At 31.6% G+C, this 21031-nt stretch overlaps 1 protein-coding gene across 4 annotated transcripts in view; it reads left to right on the top strand.

Moving 5' to 3' along the window:
* Positions 1–21031, top strand: part of pnut (septin 7-like protein pnut) — a 200981-nt gene that overhangs the window by 32591 nt on the left and 147359 nt on the right. The window contains exon 1 of one of the 4 annotated variants that reach the window (XM_075360193.1): positions 2857–3003. The exons of the other annotated variants lie outside the window; for them this stretch is intronic. Within the exon in view, the coding sequence (XP_075216308.1) occupies positions 2995–3003 (9 nt within the window). The 5' untranslated portion in view covers positions 2857–2994. Of the gene's footprint in view, positions 1–2856; positions 3004–21031 lie in introns of those variants that run through there. 4 annotated transcript variants of the gene reach the window in all.

The raw sequence follows: 21031 nt of genomic DNA, 5'->3' as shown, positions 1-21031 counted from the left end.
CTTTTGACTTCTTCTCTGTCTTCAGATATCTTTCCTTTAAGCGCGGAATTTTCAGCTTAGGAAAGATCCAAAATGCATGAGCAAGGCTGGAACGTTGTGATGAATTTTCCAGAACTACAATTATGTAGTGCCCTTTATTAACAGTATGTCCTTGAGGACCATATTCATAATAACCATGCCTAATATTTAAAAAAAACTCTATCAACTGCCGTCATGAAAATTCAACGCTGCAGTCCACGCATCACAACTTACCCTGCGATTTTTTGCTCTTTCCACAGAAGAAAGCAAAAGAAATGCGAAAATAAGACCTAAGATGCTCACTGAAAATGACTTGCTTCCAACAAATATCGCTGGGATAAGTGTATTACTTCAGAAGGAGCCTACTTTCAAATCTACGTTCAAAGTAATGAACAAAGTAGGTTAAGTATTTTTGTTTTTATGACTCAAGGCCGGATACATTTTGATCGGATTAAAGAAACTTTAAATCCCAAAAAACGTATTAAAACATTGGAAGAAACAGGATAAATTGAAAAAAGTGGTTGTGCTGTCAAAGCCGCTGATATTTCTGAAGTATTATACAAGTAGGCTACCGGAATCCGTTATCGTCCGCTGACAGGTCTTTAACTATATGCTCCGGCGGAGGGTGTTGCGCTTCGGTGTGACGTGCGGCGTTCCTCAGGGGTCTGTGCTGGGTTCCCTTCTGTGGAACCTGGCTTATGATGGGTTACTCGGCATAGACTTCCCTCCGGAGGTTACCCCGTTGGCTTTCGCCGACGACCTTGCCATATTGATCACGGCCAAAACGGAAGAAGACGCAGCGGTGGCGTTCACGGAACGGCGGAAAGTTTCCTCGATGACCTTCGAGTGGGGGAACACCGAGTGGATATCCAAACTGCAATTAAGTATCTGGGAATACGGGTGGACACCCAATTGTCATTTACTATTAATTGTCGATTGTTATTTACACGAAAAAAGATTTGTCTCCGGGTTGAACGCGCTGTGACGGGGCTTGGCGGGCCATTGGGGAGCGTGATAGAAACACGAACGTCTAAGCGGCGGCTGTATGTCCATGTGGTAGATTCCATACACCTTTACGGTATTCCCGTCTGGCACAGAGCACTGGAGGTCGGGCGAAATCGGTGCTTGTTGGAAGGTATACAACGTCGTATTGTTCTGCGGGTTGCGACCGCATACAACTCTGTGTCGACCGAGGCGGTGATGGTGGTTGCTGGCATCGTACCGCTACAACAGTTGGCTGGCCACAGGAAAAAAGACTGTATGCTGGGATAGACCGTCAAAGCTTATTCGAGGCGATGATTACTGAACGGCAGGTCAGGTAGGACGCATTTCATAAGGGCCGGTGGACCCACCGACTCATGTCGAGCATCAGGACGGGAGGAAATTCGATGAGCTATGTTATTGGTTCACCCAATTTCTGACCGTCCACGGAGCATTTAGGACTTACCTGTACGGGGTCGGAGGGCGGATGATGAGGGGTGCCCGTACTGTGGCGAGACCGACACCCCTGAACATAATTTTTGAGTGTGACAGGTGGGCCGGTGAACGTCAGACATGGCGAGTTGCGGTGTGTCCTATGGACACATAGAACACTGTCAACAAGATGTTAGAGACTAGATTGGTTCTCTACTAGCTCACATTATGTCGTTGAGGTGATGCAACAAAGGGACTGGGAGCGAGGGCATGAGGGACAGCCCTCTGTGGAGTCGCCGTTCGTTCGGGCTTGCTCGGATGGGTGGGGGCGAGAATTAGGGGGACTCCTGATCCCCGTGCTGAAAATATCGTGTCCCAGTGAGGGCGCCCTCTCCGGGGTGCCTCTGTTAGAGGCAATGATACCAAAGGACCGAGTCTCGGCAACTGGGGTGGAGCGGCTGGGAACGGTATAGCGAGGCCTGGCACTGCTCAATCCTGGTAGTTAGAGGCAATGGCACCTCCCGGGGCCGAGTTAATACTTAATTGCGGGTCCGGCCCTGGAAGGTTTGGGGGGGGGGAAGATTAATCTAAGGTACACACAGCCGTACAAAAAGCCTAACCTGTGATCAAGAGGTGGTTTTTAAAATAAATTCGGGAACACTTCGAAAATTGGATTATTTTTTGTACAAAGTTATTGTTTTTACTAATATCGTCTTTTTTTTTAGTAGCTTTATATAATAATTTCTTATAATTTGCAATGATTTTTACGTAAATTAATTATTAATTTTTAATTTAATAAATTATACATCTGTCAGTAAATTTGTTGAATGTTACTGTTTTTCCCAAGCTTAAGTTAGTAGATAATGGATTATAAACCGTACGATACATAATGGTTGAAATTGGTTAAATTTGTTCATAATACGTATTTAGATAATTCTATTTTCAGTATTGTGTCATTGTATGAATATTTTATAAATAACTTCCTTTTGAGATTTGGTTGAATACTAAATAATTATAAACGGGTATTTTTCATTTAAAGGTAAGTCACGCAGCGTCTACTTAACAAAGAACTAACGACAAAACGTGGGAGGGATTTATGGTTTTCTTCCTATTAGTTTTTTCTTCTTTTTTTTTTTATACGACAGTAGAATTGAACGGAAGTTTTTGTTGTACTGACCAATGGTGTTAGTTTACTTATACTATTTAGTGAATAAAAATAGATCTTAAAGAATCGAACGTGTCTGTGAAAGCTGACGGTTCATTTGCAGTTTCTTCCAAATAATAATTATCTAGTTTAAATTCATTCGGTTTTAGCGTTAATTTATTTCAATAGCCTCATTTTTTAACTTTTAAACCAGTTCGGCCTAGACAAGAGTGATCTTTGTAACTTAATGAGTTAACTTGTTTTATTTCGTTTTCGAAATATCACTTACTGTACGACTTGCGAGATCAGTTGTTGCTGTGATTTCATTGCATAGGAACTCTTCAGAGCATTATCTTTCCACTCGAGTGAACGTTTCTGAAATAGCGTAATTAGTGTCAAGATAAGAAGTACTATAAATAATGTTTCAGGTAAGGTTTTATTCTTAGTAACTTACTCTCACATTATTTATAAAAAAATATAGTCCCGTAAAACTTAATATATGATCGATCCAGATATTAGGTGATTTATTGGAATCGGACTGTTTAATAAATGGGGTTTTTAAAAAGCCTGTTTTTATAATATCCGGCAGTGATGGTTTAGGAAGTTCCACAACATTTTTTTTGTGAAATAACGTTTTAAATATTTACACCTCGAGTTACTGTGTTAGTTGAGTATTTGTAGCAATACAAATACGGATCTAGATTCTACATATGTACCAATCTTCATGAACTTCCTAATCATTCAGTCTCTTAATCGAAATGATTTTTCGGTTATATAATAGTCAACGTTTAAATTACCTACAATCGATGAAAGCCTTATTCTAAGTTATCGATTATCCTATAACTTATTTTTCTTCCATCCTTCATTTATTGTCTATCCCTTTAAGCTTCAAGATCCTTCGGCCATAACCTGTATTTTGCGTAATGCAGGTTATGGCTCCTGGTTATTTCGTGATACCTGCGTACTTATTCTTCCATGTCGTCAGTTTAATGCGTAGGAGTTTTAATCCTGACTAGTGAAATAAAATTATTTTTGTTGAAATTCAGACCTGAAAATGTGATGTTCAGCCCCAAGTAACACATTCTGTTCGCTCACAACTAGGGTTGGCTGTTGAATGGCTGTTGAATAGACATCATTACTCTCAGAGAGATCAATAGGGACTAGTGCCCCTACAACCTTTCTTCTGTAATAAGAAAGGCTGGGACAGATAAAGTAAATTAATATCATTGTTTTCCGACGCATATCTGTTTCATGATTTTTGTGTTTACGTACAATTCCGTTACTATGTACGTACGCGTATTGGAATGTTTGAGGCTTAATAACTTTTGATATATTTGTGTACAAACAAGTTACTTTTATGTCGTGCAGATTGTTCAACATTACATAATTTTCGTAATATACTTTACATGTAAGGGACATTATATTGTTCTTATATTCCTTATACTTTATAAATAATTCATATGGACCCCTTGTTTCTTTTAATATTCGTGTAATCCATTTCGTTAAGATTTATATGTGTCTGTTTTTATTTTCAGTTTGAAGTTAAATGATTTGGAAATATATATTTAAATTTAAATTGTTGAAGTAACTCTAAAGCTATGCTGCAAGAAGGAAAGTGTAGTAATCGTTAAAAAAGAATGGGTTATGTGTTTTTTGCATTTCTTTACATTTCAAGACCCACGGACTCCAAAAAAAGAAAGAAAAAGTGGGGGATAAGTTATGTACCTAAATTTATGCATGTTGGCATTGTTTGAAGCTTAATAACTTTTGACTGGAGAAACTGATTTTGATGAAATTTTGTACAGTGTACAAAATTTTTTAAGTACACTTAAAATATAAAAATTATTTCAAATAACGGTTTAACGGAAATTTAAAAAAATTTACATGTATTTATCGGGTATTTTTAAGAGACTTGTAAAAGATGTCTTGATACGAGTACATTCGTAGTGTATTTATATTTATATCACGTATTTTGATTGTTCAATAAAATAAATTGGCCCGGAGTACATCAGTTATGAAACGTTTTTCTGTTTCGTTCAATAACCGCCTAAATTTGTGGTAATGTAACATAGGACACTAGTCAGTTCCATAAGGAGCACAACCAAACTCAATACTGTTTAAGAAACAGCTGCCTTCATGTATACTTTAAGTTCTTAAAATGCAATCAGTACGCATGATAATGTACTGAAATACGCTGGTTGAATATAATTAAGTTTTAAAGTACACTTCTAGTTGGATATACTTTTATTCAGTATTTTTTGTTATTTGACTTATCTTTAACGTGTTAAATAAATATTAACATATTACTTTCACCTCATGAATAGTGGCAGTTTACATAAATATTCATTTCTCTGATAGTAATAGTGTTTATTTTATACAGTGTACTTTTGGTAAAAAAAAGTGAAAGTTTCATTTTTGTAGCTAAATATCAGCTGCATTTCTTTAGGTTTGGCTTGCTTACAAGCAGCAATATATTTTCGTCGTTGAAGACAAAGGTAAACTATTTAAACTCTTGCTTTCGTTAATCGACTGAGTGAAATTTTTTAAAATGAATGTCACTTCAAGAGTAACTTGTCCTAGTCGGGTCATATACAACTGTAACGCTATTTTAGGTTTGGTGTAAACAAATATTCAATTAATACAGTAATGATTTCATGTTTAATGGATTACTTATATATATATATACGTACATATATATATGCATATGTATACGTACATATATATATATATATATATGTACGTATACATTTATACATTGTAACAAGACCAGTGTAACGGATTCCTGCTAATTAAGAAGAAATAATAGAAAATATAATAATGGGAGAATCTAGAAAGGATTCCTCCGTTTAACAATCTAACTTTGTAATACTGCCCCCTGGCACACCTAAACAGATGTTGTTCTGTGAGAAGAGTTACCGGAACCAGGGTAGGAATCTCATGGGAAAATTTGACGGTGGATGATCATTCTCACGTTTCGAGTTGGGTTCTGTCCTGCAAGTAAAAATGATAGGAATATGAAAAAATACTCTTGGAAAGAACAGTTGAGAGTCGAGAGTATTATGCGAGGAGGTCAATGAAGAATCGAATTTCTAGTGCATACAAGTTGACGCGATTAAGGTGACATCACAGGTAATTCGATTTAATGAAAACAAGACGTGGTTCAGTAAGTTACTGTAAAACTATAAACGAAAGAGATAAAATACGATTTTGTAAGACTATAAATGAAAGAGATAATGTACTAAATTTCATTCATAAATTGTTAGGATAGTTTTATTTCTGAACAGGAAAGGTATTTGTAGTAAAAGAACTTTATTCTTGTCTTATCTATTGTACTATTATTGTTAATACATGTTAAAAGTGTTAAGATTAGCGGTCATGCTAATGACAATGGGACTGAATTCGGGGTTTCAATATTTAACTACCTGTAAATTAATCCTGATGATTACTTTAAATTATGTTATGTATGTAATCACCGTTTATTATTATTATTATTTGTTGTTGTGGTTGCAATTACTATTATTATTTGTTTATTGTCGTTCATTATTATTATTGTTAGTTGTTTATTATTGTCGTTTATTATTATTTAATTGTAATTATATAAACATTTTCAAATGTCAGTCTCTTAATATCCTGATCGAGCCGCGAATACGCGACGATATGTATTTTTTTTCTCTAAAACCTACTTTTGTTTTAGAATTATGTTTTCATAAACTAAAGTAAATGTTTTTCAGTAATTAAATAGGATGATATGTTATACAATAATATATTTGATTTTAGGTAAATAGGAAATTACAGATTAAACTTTTAAAACCGGAAAGTGGAGATAGAGTTTTATTGTGTAACGTTATTTTTACTTTCCCATCTAGATAGCATTCTAGTTCTAGAAGGGAAAGTATTGTAATCGGTCCAGTTTGGAACCCCCCCAAAAAAAAAAAAACTGGATGGAAATTTTCGTATGTACCTGTATGTTCGATGTCGCACTCTAAGTTACCTTATATGTCCAGAACTACTGGACCGATTTTGACCAAACTTGGCCAGATTATTAATATATATATATATATATATGGGCATTGATGCCAATGAATTTTCAACTTAAAGGTCAAGGGGGTGTGGTTGTAGAGCAAGGTCAAGGTTACTCAGTATCTCGAGATTTATCCTAATTAAGATAATATTTTTCTTATACACATTTGTTAACAATTACCGGGTGCAATTTTGCAAAAACCTTTTATCCTGTCTGTTATTTATTTTCTCATTGGAAATTTCTTGTCAGAATTTTACAAAAATGATGTGTATGAATGTTGATTGTATATGCGTATTGATTTGTTGATTTTTTTCTAAAATCAATCCTGTGCTTTGTTGTTTTTAATTGTAGAATTATTAAAACAATCGCCATGGAAACGGAAATCCCTTTAAAATGTTATTGATAAGTTTCCGTTGTATACATTGTAATACATCCAACGCGAATAACTACATGGGTTTTTTGGGGGAGGGGGTGAAGGGACTAGAACTCATGTCATTGCAGTAATTAAATTCCTAGTAAGTTTCCCAGATTGTTGTAATTGAATTTTATTGAAAATATGTAGTGAGAAATGTAGAATCATTTAACAGAAAAATCATGCATTTCATTTGCAGTAATAAGATTTTTGTATTACAGTACGAGACTTAAAACGTTTAGAAAAAAACCGTTGTGTTCACTTCTTCAGCTAACAAATTTCGTATTAAATCGTGAAATAATAAACCTGTTAACAAAATATTTATATATATGTAATCCGAGAACACGATGGGTGCTGGAACAGGTTATCCTAGCATCAGTTCTTCAAGGAAGTCTAAAAATAACATTTTCTTTAAATTCCTTCCTACCAAACCGATAGAGAGAAAAATTTTTTCCGAAAATTTAATTTGCTAAAAGCAATCAGTTGTGATGAACAAGTTCCATTAACATTTATTCAGCCGTTTTTGTGCGATACGTTTTCAAATGGAGAGCTGTGTAAGTTATGTGTGATATGTATTCTGAAAAATCACTTGTTTGGAATAATTATTAGGATTAATTTAACGTGTACGTCACCAATGTATTCGATATTATAACAGATCTGTTTACTATATTAGTATATTATGTTAGTAAATTCACGAAATGCGTTTCAGATTATGTATTATTTTGTAGAATTGATTCGATATATTTTTTCTTACAATTGGCGGAATTACATAATAAAATATAATCCAAGGTTTACCTTACTAATAGTATTTTACACTACAATTGCTTGTGTAGCGGTTATTAAGGCCTACGTATTAAATTAAAAACTTAGCAATTTTATGGACTGATACGTGCAGGAAATATATAATCATAGTAGTTGAACTTTTCCAGCTTACTAATCACATTAATTATTTTTTTATGAAACTTGAATTCTAATTTTAATTTACTTTTTTTGTTATAGTTTTATCAATTATTCCCGGGCGTAACTTGAGGTAGATAATTCCACAAGGGATAGTTTTCTTTAAAAGAGATTAAAAACAAATTTAAAAAATAAACTGAGTTATATATGTTTAACGTCGGAGAATTTATAACTCGACAGATATCAATACAGCTATGTACGGTCAAGAAGTAACTGTGGGTTTTGGCGTGGAATGTTGATGTCTACGGATACCAGCATTCTGTTAATTCAGGTATTTCATCTTACTTCGGAAATACATGAAATACGTAATCCATGTACCTTTAATTATAATAATTATGAATTAGTTGTACACGGTTTTTGTTAATTATTAGTTACATTACCGTCGTATAATTTAGTTTGTAATTTTTTTTAAATAATGCAAATAGCATCAATTAATTTTGTTTTCATGTATGTTTATTGCTTTAAATTATATTTTTAAATTATCAATGTTTTATTCCTTCTTTTAAATATATAATTTCATTCTACTTAGACGAGGTAGGAAGTATATGTAGTTGTTTTACGAAAGGAACGAGTACATTCTTTTTATACCGTTCTCCGATTATCAAATGTTTTCGATGGGTTTATGAAACGCTGATGTATACAGCTTAATGTGAAGAAGCCGACGAGAAACAAATTCCCTCGACAAATTGTTATGATGGGATGTTTGTTGTTCTTTAGAATGGGTATACACATTTTTCCAGATGCCAGGTCTCTTACGATTTTTAAAATTATGGCATCAAAAAAATAAAAACTTTTAATCCAGGAAAGTAATAAATATAGTATAGGTCGAAGTACTTCAGTTACAGCTTCTACTAAGTCTACCTTAAAGTGAGAAAGGATATTATTCGACTTATTTAATGACACTGATTGCTAAAAAAGGAATAAATATTGAAATGTTGAATGTTTTCGTAAATGTGCAACATTAAGGTAAAAAAAATTAATCGTAAAAAAATAATATTTTCTTAAATGTATAACAGGAAGATATTCTTAAGGAATATTCTATTTTTATGTGGTTTCATTCGTTTTATTCTGTTAATCACGAAATTATATTCTTTTCTTTTATGAATTTTTTGCTTTTGTATTAGAAAGAAGTTGTGTGGAGCGTCTCAAATTTGACTCCAAAGTCAATTGTATTTTCGAAAACAGCGGAAGATGAGATGACTTTTTCAACAAAACTTAACAAATTTTCACATTTCGTATGTTAGTCTGTGGGTCCACATTATATTATTCATTACGTTGCAATCTGCTTAACCAGTGAACAGTGGAGCAATCCCTCTCCCATGGCCGAATGAGGTGAGGACATATAAATGAGGTGTATTCTTATACAGATTCAGGCCGATCATTCCTAAGGCTTGTAGTTAATTGAACCCCAATCACCAAAGTACACCGATATCCACTGTCTAGTATTCAAATCCGTGTAAAAGCAACTAAATTTTACTGTGACTTAAACCTCGGATTTAAAAAATGATGAATTGTCGAGTTAACCACTAGACCTAGTTAATTTCCCTACATTAATTTTGTTTGTTTTATATGTCCTAATCAGAACAGCAGTTTGGGAGGTAGGCCGGCCCATCTCCCAAATTGTGGGTCTACTGATTACTGGTACATTTGATTAATCGCCTCCAATGTTTCAAAAAAAAAATTTACAATTGTATATTTAACGTTAATTAGACGGGGTTATCGGGCCAATCGTGTGTATGTTATGTTGATACATACGATTCGTCAGTACACGAAATCATCTAACCAGACATAACCTACGCTCGCTATTAATGTAATTAATAGTTATTAAAATAACGATTATATTAATCGTTATTTTAACGATTGGATTGGAAAATATGTAAATGTTTAGTATATTTATTAAATTTTACAAAATTGGAAGTGATTAATCAAATTCGCCTGTAATTTTGCATAATTATCGGATTAATCAAATTTACCGTAACATATAAAACTTCTTTCACACCTTATAATATGAAAATACAGAAAAGAAATTGCTTCCTTCAATCAAAATATAACTTAAGATTTACTTAACTCTTCCTCTCTGTAGATGATTAGATTTCGCCCACTACACAGTTTTCAAGATTTTAAATTACATTTTTGTCAGATTTAAAAAAAATAATTTCAATTTTATGTTTTCTCTAGTGAGCTATTTTATTTATTTGTTATGTCACTTATTTGCAAGTATACGTCTTCCAAACATTTTTATGCAGTAATAAATAAAGTATTAATTACTGTGTAAAATATATATAATAGAAAAGAGATATAATATAGTGATTAATAGATCGTTTAATAATTCTACATCTTAATTATTTTGACTGTTTCTGTTTTTAATTTGTGTGGTTTTCTTATTATTTACTAACTTTATTTACTTGAATAGTTAAGAGAAAATTTAATTAAATCTGATCTTTATTGCTAGACTAAAACTGTTTTTGATATTATACAGCAGTGAAGAGAATTATCAACAATTCCAAGTGGTAGAATAATGAAGGAGATCTTGTTGGCTAACGCCCAACTGCTATAAGCGAGAAGAGTCAATTAATTGATGTAATAAAAGTACAAGATAGTAACGGTTTCTCTTTAACATTTTGTGATCTTATATAGGGATTTCATGTTGTACCAATCAATATAGTATTTTATTATTTGCATTTATAGGATATATTATGTTTTATTTTTAATTTATTTTATTCAGTTTTAGTTAGAGATAAATTTATATTTAGTATTAAATATATTATATATTTGTGCCCTAATATTACGATAAATAGTGTTTGTTTACTGGGTGAGTTCATAAAATAGAACTTCCTTTTGGCTAATCTTATCTATTTCAGTTAAAGCGACAAAGTTCGAGTAATATTATTTATATCTTCTCGAAACGTGATAAGTGAATCCCATTCGTTGTGCTGTTTATTTTATATTTCCGGAATTTTATGTATCTTATCGTGTCGTAGCTTTAAGTTTTATCATACCTTTGCCTTATTTATAAAGTAGAATTCTTGGGTGATATCGGTGTTGGAAGATGTCGGAAAAAGTATAGTTTACATTCATTATGTTTTCATAAACGCTGTAATATATTGCACCATTTACAAAGTATTTTACACAGATTGTGTATTTTCAAACAACTTTGTAGAGTGTGTACTTGTTAGGACGTTAGAAATGTCAAAAAGGTCATTTCCCTCCGTCGTACGAGAATGAGATGTAAACTCCGAAGAAAGAGCAGTCTCCACCACCATAAAAATGAATAGATAATAGAACAACCACAACTCAAAAATCTCCACAACTTTAGTGCGGGTTCATTGGGCGCGAAAATCCACAAAACAAGACTGAGGAAAGGGCTGTAATTGACCCGCAAAAATTAAACAAAGGAAAATGAAATATAGTAAATGGTCCTACCATAGAACTATCTATTTTTCGATGTGATTATTACAGTCTCGAATTCCCATGGAGGGGAGCTCAATAAGGCTTATAACACATCATTTTTAAAGAGCACTGAAAAACAAAAATTATGAAAACCAAAATAGAGATTATGTACTATTTTTCAAAATCAGTTACAACAATGGGCTTACAGTGCAACGCCTCTCAAATAGTAAATCTCATAGCGAAAAATAGATTGTCGTAACCCGAAGTTTTAACGTCAAAATTTTTATTTCCTCCCTCGTAGGGGGCCCACCTTTATACCTGAAGAGGGTTTGTCTCATACCGAAAATTATGGTAAACATTGCTAAATTTCATTTTTTTATGTCTAATTGTTGAGTGCCCATCTTTACTTTTTCTATAAAACTGAAGTAAGAGTTCATTATTATTATTTCAGTTTGCCTATGTTTTATATATATTACGGTAACTTATTACCTAGATTTTTGTCTGGCAGTAAAGAGAAATAATTGTACGTCAAAACACTTGCATCAACAAAATTTGCATCAAATGAATGAACTTGAAATCAATTTACAAGATTTAAATAACATTAATTGTGTCAATCTTTGAATTTATTCATCACTGGACTGCCACCAAAATAAATTTTTAATCTATTTACTCAGCACGCATTAAAATTTTCTCCCCCTTCCCGTTAAAAAATTAACAAGTAATAAAAAAAAAATTAAATTTCCTCTATTTAAATTTATTTATTTATTTCATTTATTTAAAAATATATATATATAAAACATTCAACAAGCAATACTGAAAACGGTTACGCTTGTCAGTAAGAACATCAATCGATTAAATATATATGGTAATCATGGCGTTTAAGGTGTGCAGTTACATCCCTCCTAACATATTGATTAAAATAGTTGAAAAATAATTTATGAAGTTTGATGCATTAAAATCGATTTTATATTTATTAACAAGACAGGATGACTTTAAAAAACAATTGTAACTATGAAATAAAAAGGCGTGCCGGATGTTTCACTATGATAAGATAAAATTATTGGATTTTTTCCTATTATTACTCTTTAAATGCATTTAACGAGGAATATAAATAAATTCTATTAGAATTTCTGTTTTATTTTAAAACATTTGTTAAATTTCTTTAACCTAGCATGAAGTCTGATCAACTCGAATTTTGCTTATTGTTTTTACAGAAATTATAAAAGAAAAAAAACCTCGTTCAAGTAAGTATTTTTTTAAATATTTTTTGTCTGTACGAGGCGTGTGCAAAATCTATCCGACATTTGATCATAAAAATATGAAATACTTGTCCTCCTTCAAAGTAAAGAATTACTATTCATTACTTCCAGTACTGTTCCCTTTGTAGAATTTTTCAGTCAATTTAGTGTGCACTAACGATAAGTGCGATAAGTCCTAATGATAAGTGAAGACTAATGATAAGTGTGCGATAAGTCCTCTTATCGCATTTCTTTTGGATCTCTTTTCTGTTTTTAAATTTCTTTTCATTAAGCGGAGTTTTAAGTTTAGGAAAGAACCAAAAAGCGTAGGGATCCATGTCTGGTAAATATGGAACCTGGTGAAGTCATTCGTTCCCGTGTTTTGCCAAAGATCTCTAGATAAGTTGTAATGCATGGACTGTAACGTTACCTTGACGAATTTCCCCAAAGCTAGAATGGACGCTCTTGCGTCGATCAGCATATTTTAGCCGATGAAGAACAGTTGTGTAATACCTATTATTGACAGTTTGTCCTTGAGAAGCATATTCATGATGAACTACGTCTTGATAATAAAATCAACACTGTTAGCATGACCTTCATGCTGTCTTGAAAATCTATGCAGTGCTCCAGCCCATGCATCACAACTTTAACAAAGATTCTTGGCAAAACACAAGATCGAACGACTTCACCAGATATGACTCCCAGCGATTTTTGGCTCTTTCCTAAACTTAATGTTATTTAAAGTAAAAAGATATAAAGATTAAAGGAAATGCGACAAGAGGACTTACGGTGCTCATTAAAAATGACTGAAAAATGCTTCCAACAATGGAAACATCGTTGAGATGCGTGAGCTAAATTTTTTTTATTACACGAAAATGTCATCTTTTGTACAATACAAACTCTATTAAGGTCAATTCATTTATATTTTTTAATATCGGTGATTGTAGAATCATTCTTTTTCCTGTTTTAGCCTCCGGAAATTACCGATCAGTTATTACTTCAGAGGATGATATGTATGATTGTAAATAAAGTGTAGTCGTGTACAGTCTCAGGTCGACCGTTCCTCAGATGTGTGGTTAATTGAAACCTAACCACCAAAGAACACAGGTACCCAATCTAGAATTCAAATCCGTATAAAAGTAACTGGTTTTACTAGGACTTGAACGTTGGAACTCTCAACTTCCAAATCAGCTGATTTTGGAAGACGCATTCACTACTAGACCAACTCGGTGGGTTGAATGTTGAACCTGCACAGTGAAAAAAGTAACGGATGATTTTTTAACAACAGATCAGTCGATTGTGTAGTATTTGAAATCTTGCATAGGCTTGAAGCTTGTGCTTAAAGATATGGAAAGAAAAATTTGCAGCGTTTATAATACCTAACCGGAGATCTAATACCGAGCCGATTCAAAGGTAATCTCCTGATACTCTTTAATGCTACTGATTTTTAGTAATCTTAATTAAGGCAATAAACCTGAAAGCCATAATTTTTATTTTATTTTATATATATATATATATATATATATATATATATCTCATCTTAACATATATATATATGATGATACATATGATACATATTATGAAGATCTGACGTGAGACTTCGCTTTTTCCTGAAACCAATACAGGAATCAAGGTTATTACGTATCCCTTATTTACTAATGTTACTATACAGTTAAATGTTACCATACAAAATCTGTTGAAATGCAAATAATATTAGTAGTTTACAAGTGACACCTTCATTCTGTTTAGACTGGAATTGGTTGTATAATGAACGTCAGTATCAGAATAAACATATCTGATCAATACCTCTTGTACATCAGATTTAGATAAGTCACAGCCGAAAGAGTTACGGGTCAAATATAATGTAAAGTAATTAACGTACCCCTTACTCTCTAGCCCATTCAATACTAAAATATAGTTTTTTTTAATAATTTTTGCCCGGTCATTTCGTTTTTTTATTTATACTTATTTCTTTTTTTCGTATGCATATATATATATATATATTTATATATGAGACCAAACAAATTATAATAAAAAATAAATAGCTTTTGAATAAAATAGACTGTTTTTTATCCTATTCATGTGCACATTGTAAATCAGTTATAGCGATCACAATTTATTCTAAATTCTTTTCCTTGAGGAAAACACTCGCCCACTTTCAGATCGCTATTGAGTGCGTAGAAGAAATTGCAACTTATAATGAAATCCCGAACTCTTGATGAGGCTAAGATGAATGTTCTCTGTCGTGAGTAATTTGGTTTGTTTTGCAGTTTCTCTTTTGATAACATCTTTTCTCCGTTCAACTATCATCCACTCTTCCGTATCATTAATCATTCATTCCACCATAATGTTCTCCGAGATTTAATTCGACACTGTTTGGAGGACTTATTAGGAAGCCGATTAAAAAAATCCAACGTGGTGAAGCTGGGATTTCTTATTTTTCCTGCGTAAATAAATTTGTTAATATTTGATACTTAAAAAGATTATAACGATGTAGTGCTAGGAAATATCTATATGAAGTTGTTGTTGCGATATTGAAAAATTTATAAAAATTTAACTCGTGGTTAAACTTACCTTATTGTTTATAATGAAACAACATTTCATGACGTCATTTAGTTTTACGCGCATCCTTGTTGATAGCTAAGAGCCCGTTAGGTTTCAATTAAAATTGTTTGTTTACATCATTAAAGTATAAACACAAAGTTATAGATGTAAGCTGTTAGTCTGTAAAAAAAAATGTTTGATGAAAATTAGCCGAACGATCAAATATAGAATGGAATAACGGTGGTATCAAAATAAGTTTTTCTTAAATCCTATTGTGAAATTTCCGTAGTTAATTTATTCAGTTATAAAAGTAAACTTTTTTTTTTAATTATCGTTTAAGGGATTATTCCCAACAGATTAATTGGTTTCGTTTCTTAAAATCCTTTTATTAAATTATCGTACATAAATAACGGCTTTCGCTAAATTTATTGTATCTTCTAATTTTGAAGGATTTAATTCCTGTTTATGATGAAATATATGATAATTAATTAAGTGTTTTATAATTTTTTCATAAGGACGTTATATTAAATGTATGTATTATATTATTAGTATTGTAATGAGTCATATGAAAGATATGAATAACACTCAAGGACGATTTCTATTTACTACTGCATCATTTAGTGTCTCATGTGTAGCGTGTTGCTGTTTCTTGTATTTAACATCGACTTTTTTTATGAATTCATTTATTTTTATATTACGCAAGCATTATCAGTTACTTTGTAATGTTTATATAGATTTCCTTTTTTGGTAAATCTTGATATTTAGCTCTTAAAAAAATGAATCGATTACTTATTTTCTTCTTCTTTTTTTTTATTTCTTGTTCTTATATATGTACCTTTCAAAAGTAAAGTATTCTCAGGTGTGCTTCAAATTTAAAAAAAACTTTAAATATATGCGGGCTCAGAAAAAAGAAAGATGGTCTTTAAAAAAGTTATAGCTCCGATAATCATTTCATGGAAAAATTTTATTTTATTAATTATTGAAATATATTGCATTATTCTTGAGAGTTTGAACTTAAAGGAAAAAATTGCCCCATTCATCGCTGTTTATTTTTTACCCCCAACGACCGACCGTCGGAGCGTATGGATGTATTTCGGCTAAAAACAGCGTTCTTTATTCTTCCGTAACTTCTCAACGAATTGACTTATATCAATGCGGTTTTCTCTAAATGATTATTTCCTAAGGAAAGTTTTTAGGTGTTTCAATATCCGAAATTATGTACTCCTTTTGAATTAGTTTTCACGTTTTAAAATAACGTGTATTATATTTTGATCAGAACATTCGCTACGAATATAGCGGCCACCCCTGGTCGTCCCTAGCAAGCATTCTTTGCTTGCTAGGAATTGATTTACGCGTGTGCGTAAATCAATTCATATGTGCCAACATTATCGCTTTTAAAAGTTTTTAAAAATGTTACTTTAAAATTATTTATATTTTTATTTATATATTTTTTTGGGCCCTAAACTTTAATAAAACAATTCTCCTTGAAAAAAGAAAAAAGTGAAAAAATTAAAAATTTTAAAAACCCACGAAGCCATTTTAAAGAAACATATCTACTGCCTGCCGGCTTATAACCGTAAAACTAATATAATAATTTTCTCTAAGGCGATACCTATGTAATGCAAAAAATCGCAAAGAAATAGGTCTAGTAGTTTTTGAGAAAAATTGTAAGCAGACATACATAATCTCTTACCCCAGACGCATATACCGTCTCCTTCGTGGGTATAAAACTAATCGATCAGTCTTAACTAAATTTTTATCCATGTTTCTTGGCATAACTGAGAAGTTTTTTTTAGATATATTTCATCTCGAAAAAACAGCATCAAGATCGGTCCAGCCGTTTCATTGATGTAAAATATATCTAAATACTAATTATTATTAGATATTATAATAATCTTAACGAAATTATGGAAGGTTGACGTTGCAATACCGAGAAACAGCAAAATACGGCGTAGTTTATCGTAATATTACAGGTTTTTTACGAATAGATTAAAGCACAAAAAGTACAGAAAAGAAGCAAGGTTAATATGGTATACAACTCAGTTTCTTTTTCCTCAAATGATTAGTATTATATAACTTCAAAAACAGTTTTTTTTTTTCTTTAGTGGCGAATATTTAACAGCTTTTAGATGATATTGGCGCATTAATTCCAGTTTTAACGTAATTTATTCCTTTGAAAATAATATTTAATATAGAATGCCGCATATTTCCAACACATATGTGTTTCAAACATTTGTTGTTTTATTTTCTTTATTTACTTTCTTCGTTATTATTACTGTTAAAATTCTTTCTCTCCTAGATTCAGTATGCTTGCTTTACTTCATACGTGCACTTTGTTACACACAGTCGTAGATTCCCAAGAGATGGGGTGAACTGTGTGGTCACGAAATGAGTCAACCAATACACCCTAAAAGTGATCAGGGCACGAATACGTAGTTTTGGATGATCAGTATCGATGCTTCTTGACAATAATATCGAACTATAGTCAAACATTATTACGTAATATTTATTGATTGATACATATATATATATATCCATCAGTATTAACATGTAAAGGTTGGTAGAAATATGTAAATACTCTCAAAAAAACTTAATCTTTACTAACGACTGTAAACTTTTGACTAATGACTTGAAAATCTCAAGTCTGTGCTCTGCACTGCAGATCCTCGTTTGAGCTATCGATTGTTTAAAGTAAAACCTATTAAAATGAAAGCACGTTTTAATTTTAATTTTTGCATTTTTAAACATATATTATAATTTCAAAATATTTTATTCTATTTTTTAAAACTTCTTAGTATTTTAAATTATATCTACATACATTGTGATATTTATCTAAAAGTAAATAAAATATTAAACTGATCTAAACTCATCAATATTGTATATCGATAATATCGGAATTAGAATTATCGGTATAAGTTACTGGTATAGAAAAAAAGTAAACTGATGATCAGAAACGAAAAAAATCTGATCCGGACACCATATGACTTCCTAGAACGCCTATTAAATTACATATACACATTTTTAAAATGAAAAGTACATAAAAGTTTACTTCATTAATAACTTATGATATTTTTTATTTTTTTTTTTAATTATGTATTGTAATTTTTTTCAATCAGAAGTTAATAATTATTAATAAATCAATATATTTAAATTTTAAAAAAAGGCAGATGAAGTCGGATTGAACCGATATGCCTTCCTCTTGTAAGACCAAATATTTAATTAATTAAAATTTTATTTGGCTATAACTCTGAACTCAATAAAAATAAGTACCACTTACGATTTATCGTTGAAAAGCACTCGATGAGGGCTTATTATTGCAGTTAAGCAAAAATCCAACAAATTTTGATTTTGAGCACTTTTGGTCCAGTCGATTGCAATCAAAATGGGAGGTGCACCTAGATGTTACAACAGTCCTAAATCCAAAATTTCAACATCAGACTACTAATCGCTTTTGAGTTATGCGAGGTACATACGTACGTACAGACGTCACGCCGAAACTAGTCAAAATGGATTCAGGGATGGTCAGAATGGATATTTCCGTTGAAATCTGAAAACCTACATTTTTCGCGATCACAATATTTCCTTTACTTCATATAAGAAAGTAAAAACTTAATGTAGTAGCTTAAAGAAAAAAATTAATGAGAAATATTTTGACTAATTGTTCTGAGAGCAGACAAACAATTTTAAGGATCTAGTTAAGTTGAAAAATTGTTTATAAAATTAATTATAAAAATGTATCAATAGAGAACTAGTTTTTTTAACTATACTAACTATATTTTTATCATAACTGTTCTTTTATTTTATAATTAAAGTTTATGTTGCATTTAACTGGGGAATTTTTAGATAACTTTTGTATATAATGTAATAGTTAACTTCCTTAATTTGGTTAATTAATAAAATAATTTCTTAAATATTATCAAAAAATGTTTTAAAGGTAGTCTTTTCAAGTTTTTTTTTAATATAGAAAGCATTGAATATAAAATAACTATAACAAGACTTACAGAAAATTAACAGTTAAAAATAATAGCACTGTAACTACTCTTGTTAAGAGACATTAAGAAAATTTGTAATACTATTTCCGTTAAAAATAATAATAAATAAATTATTGAAGACAAGTTTATAGAATTAACAAAATAAAGTTGTTTATATCATTAAATGAAAACTTTTAATCACAGCCTTCTAATGTTCAAGAGTTTTGTGTATGCATGCACGAGTGAGTTCGCTAGCAAATACTTATAAAATTGTTTACTATGAACTGTATACGTCGTGTGTCTCCTTTTGTAGTAGCGAACGGTTTCACGTACATACACGGCACCCACGGCGTTGTTTTCAACAGTGCGAAGTAGTCGGATATTTTAGTGGAAGAAGACATTATTTTATCTAACAATTGAGTAGTCTCGTGCAGTGGCTCGTTTTGGTGGGATGTACTTTTCACGAACTTGAGCAAGCACGCGCGCAGCCTTATGATTCATCAATGACTCAGCAAGGTTATGTTGTTTCTGCTGCTGGGGGCCGCTCAATCAATACAGTGTACGTACTACGTATATTAGTACTCTTGTCGAGTGTATTTTCTTTCTGCTTCTTTCGATCCGATGCACTAATTCGTCCGGGATATCGGCCGTTAATGATATCGACACTTAAACAATTATTGTTGTAATATACCGTTTTAAATAACGCGACGTGCCCGAACGATCGTGCTCGCCTAAACTGGGCGCAACAGGAAGACACACCCAAACGGATGTTGTTTCTTTTCTTTACTCTTTTTACGATGCGAACCGTTTCTTTATTTTGTTATTGTCATGTAAAAACGAAAAGAAAGTATGACGACAATGTACGGCGCGTGCTCTACCCTTTCTTATTGCGAGTTAATCTCGGAACTCTGTCAACCATATCGACGAAGATAGTTAGCGATAGAGAATTTGCAACGTGCTTTTTTGTCATTATTTTTGTGTAATCTTTTATTTAAAATTATTGAATTTTAATAATATTCTATATAGGATACAGCAGAAGGAGGGAACCAATCCTGCTCGGTATATATTTAATCTGAAGAAAATTAACTCCTTTCACTGTAGTCTGATTAAAAAAAAGTAAGTGCCCCCAAATTTAAGTTATTATTTTGTAATTACGATTTAGGTTAAAAAATGTGTATTAATACTAACTAACTTGTCGGTAGTATTTTATGAAAAACGCGGTGGAAAAAATAGGGCTTTTATTTGTGTAATTTCCAACGTTTAAACTTTGGAAAAACAATTTAGATGATAATTAACAAAGTTTTGTTAAAAAATGCCATTTTAATTTTACCATAATAAAATTTCAAATTGTTTCCAGCATTATTTCGGCTTTAGTGGACCTTTAAAAAAAATATAAAATTATCGGAAATTAACTTTTTAAATTTTGGTTTATATATACTATCTTATTCTGCGTTACTTTTCCCAATCTTTAGTAAGTGATTTGTTGTTTTTTTTATCGTTAATAAATTAATATAAGGTTGTCAGACATAGATTTGAAATACGTATTCTTTATTGAAAAGTAAAAGTCGTGTTTGATTTCTGGCAAAATTGGTGTAAAATATTTTTCTCGTTATCGTCATCTAAGTACAAAGTTTAATTACTTTTTCTGGGGGTTTTCATTTCTGTTTATCCCGTAATCTTTCTTTATCATGCTCATTTCTGCCTTCCATCGATCGGTTATTATTTCTAATGATTTTTTAATTTATTTTTATATTTTAAGTTGTCAGTACTGATTTCATTTATATTTTTATGGATTTCCTTATTCATTGGTTTGCGGTTTTAATGTTGTTTTAAAAATGTCCTTTTAGTTAATCTGTCGAAATAATTCTAAAAGATGTTTGTAAAATATCATTTTTTCTTTCTAATCGTCTGAAGTTATCGAAA

The sequence above is a fragment of the Lycorma delicatula genome, chromosome 3, assembly GCF_047948215.1.
Source record: "Lycorma delicatula isolate Av1 chromosome 3, ASM4794821v1, whole genome shotgun sequence".
NCBI lineage: Eukaryota > Metazoa > Arthropoda > Insecta > Hemiptera > Fulgoridae > Lycorma > Lycorma delicatula.
Note: the sequence above shows the minus strand (reverse complement) of the source record. Positions and strands in the feature narration are given on the sequence as shown.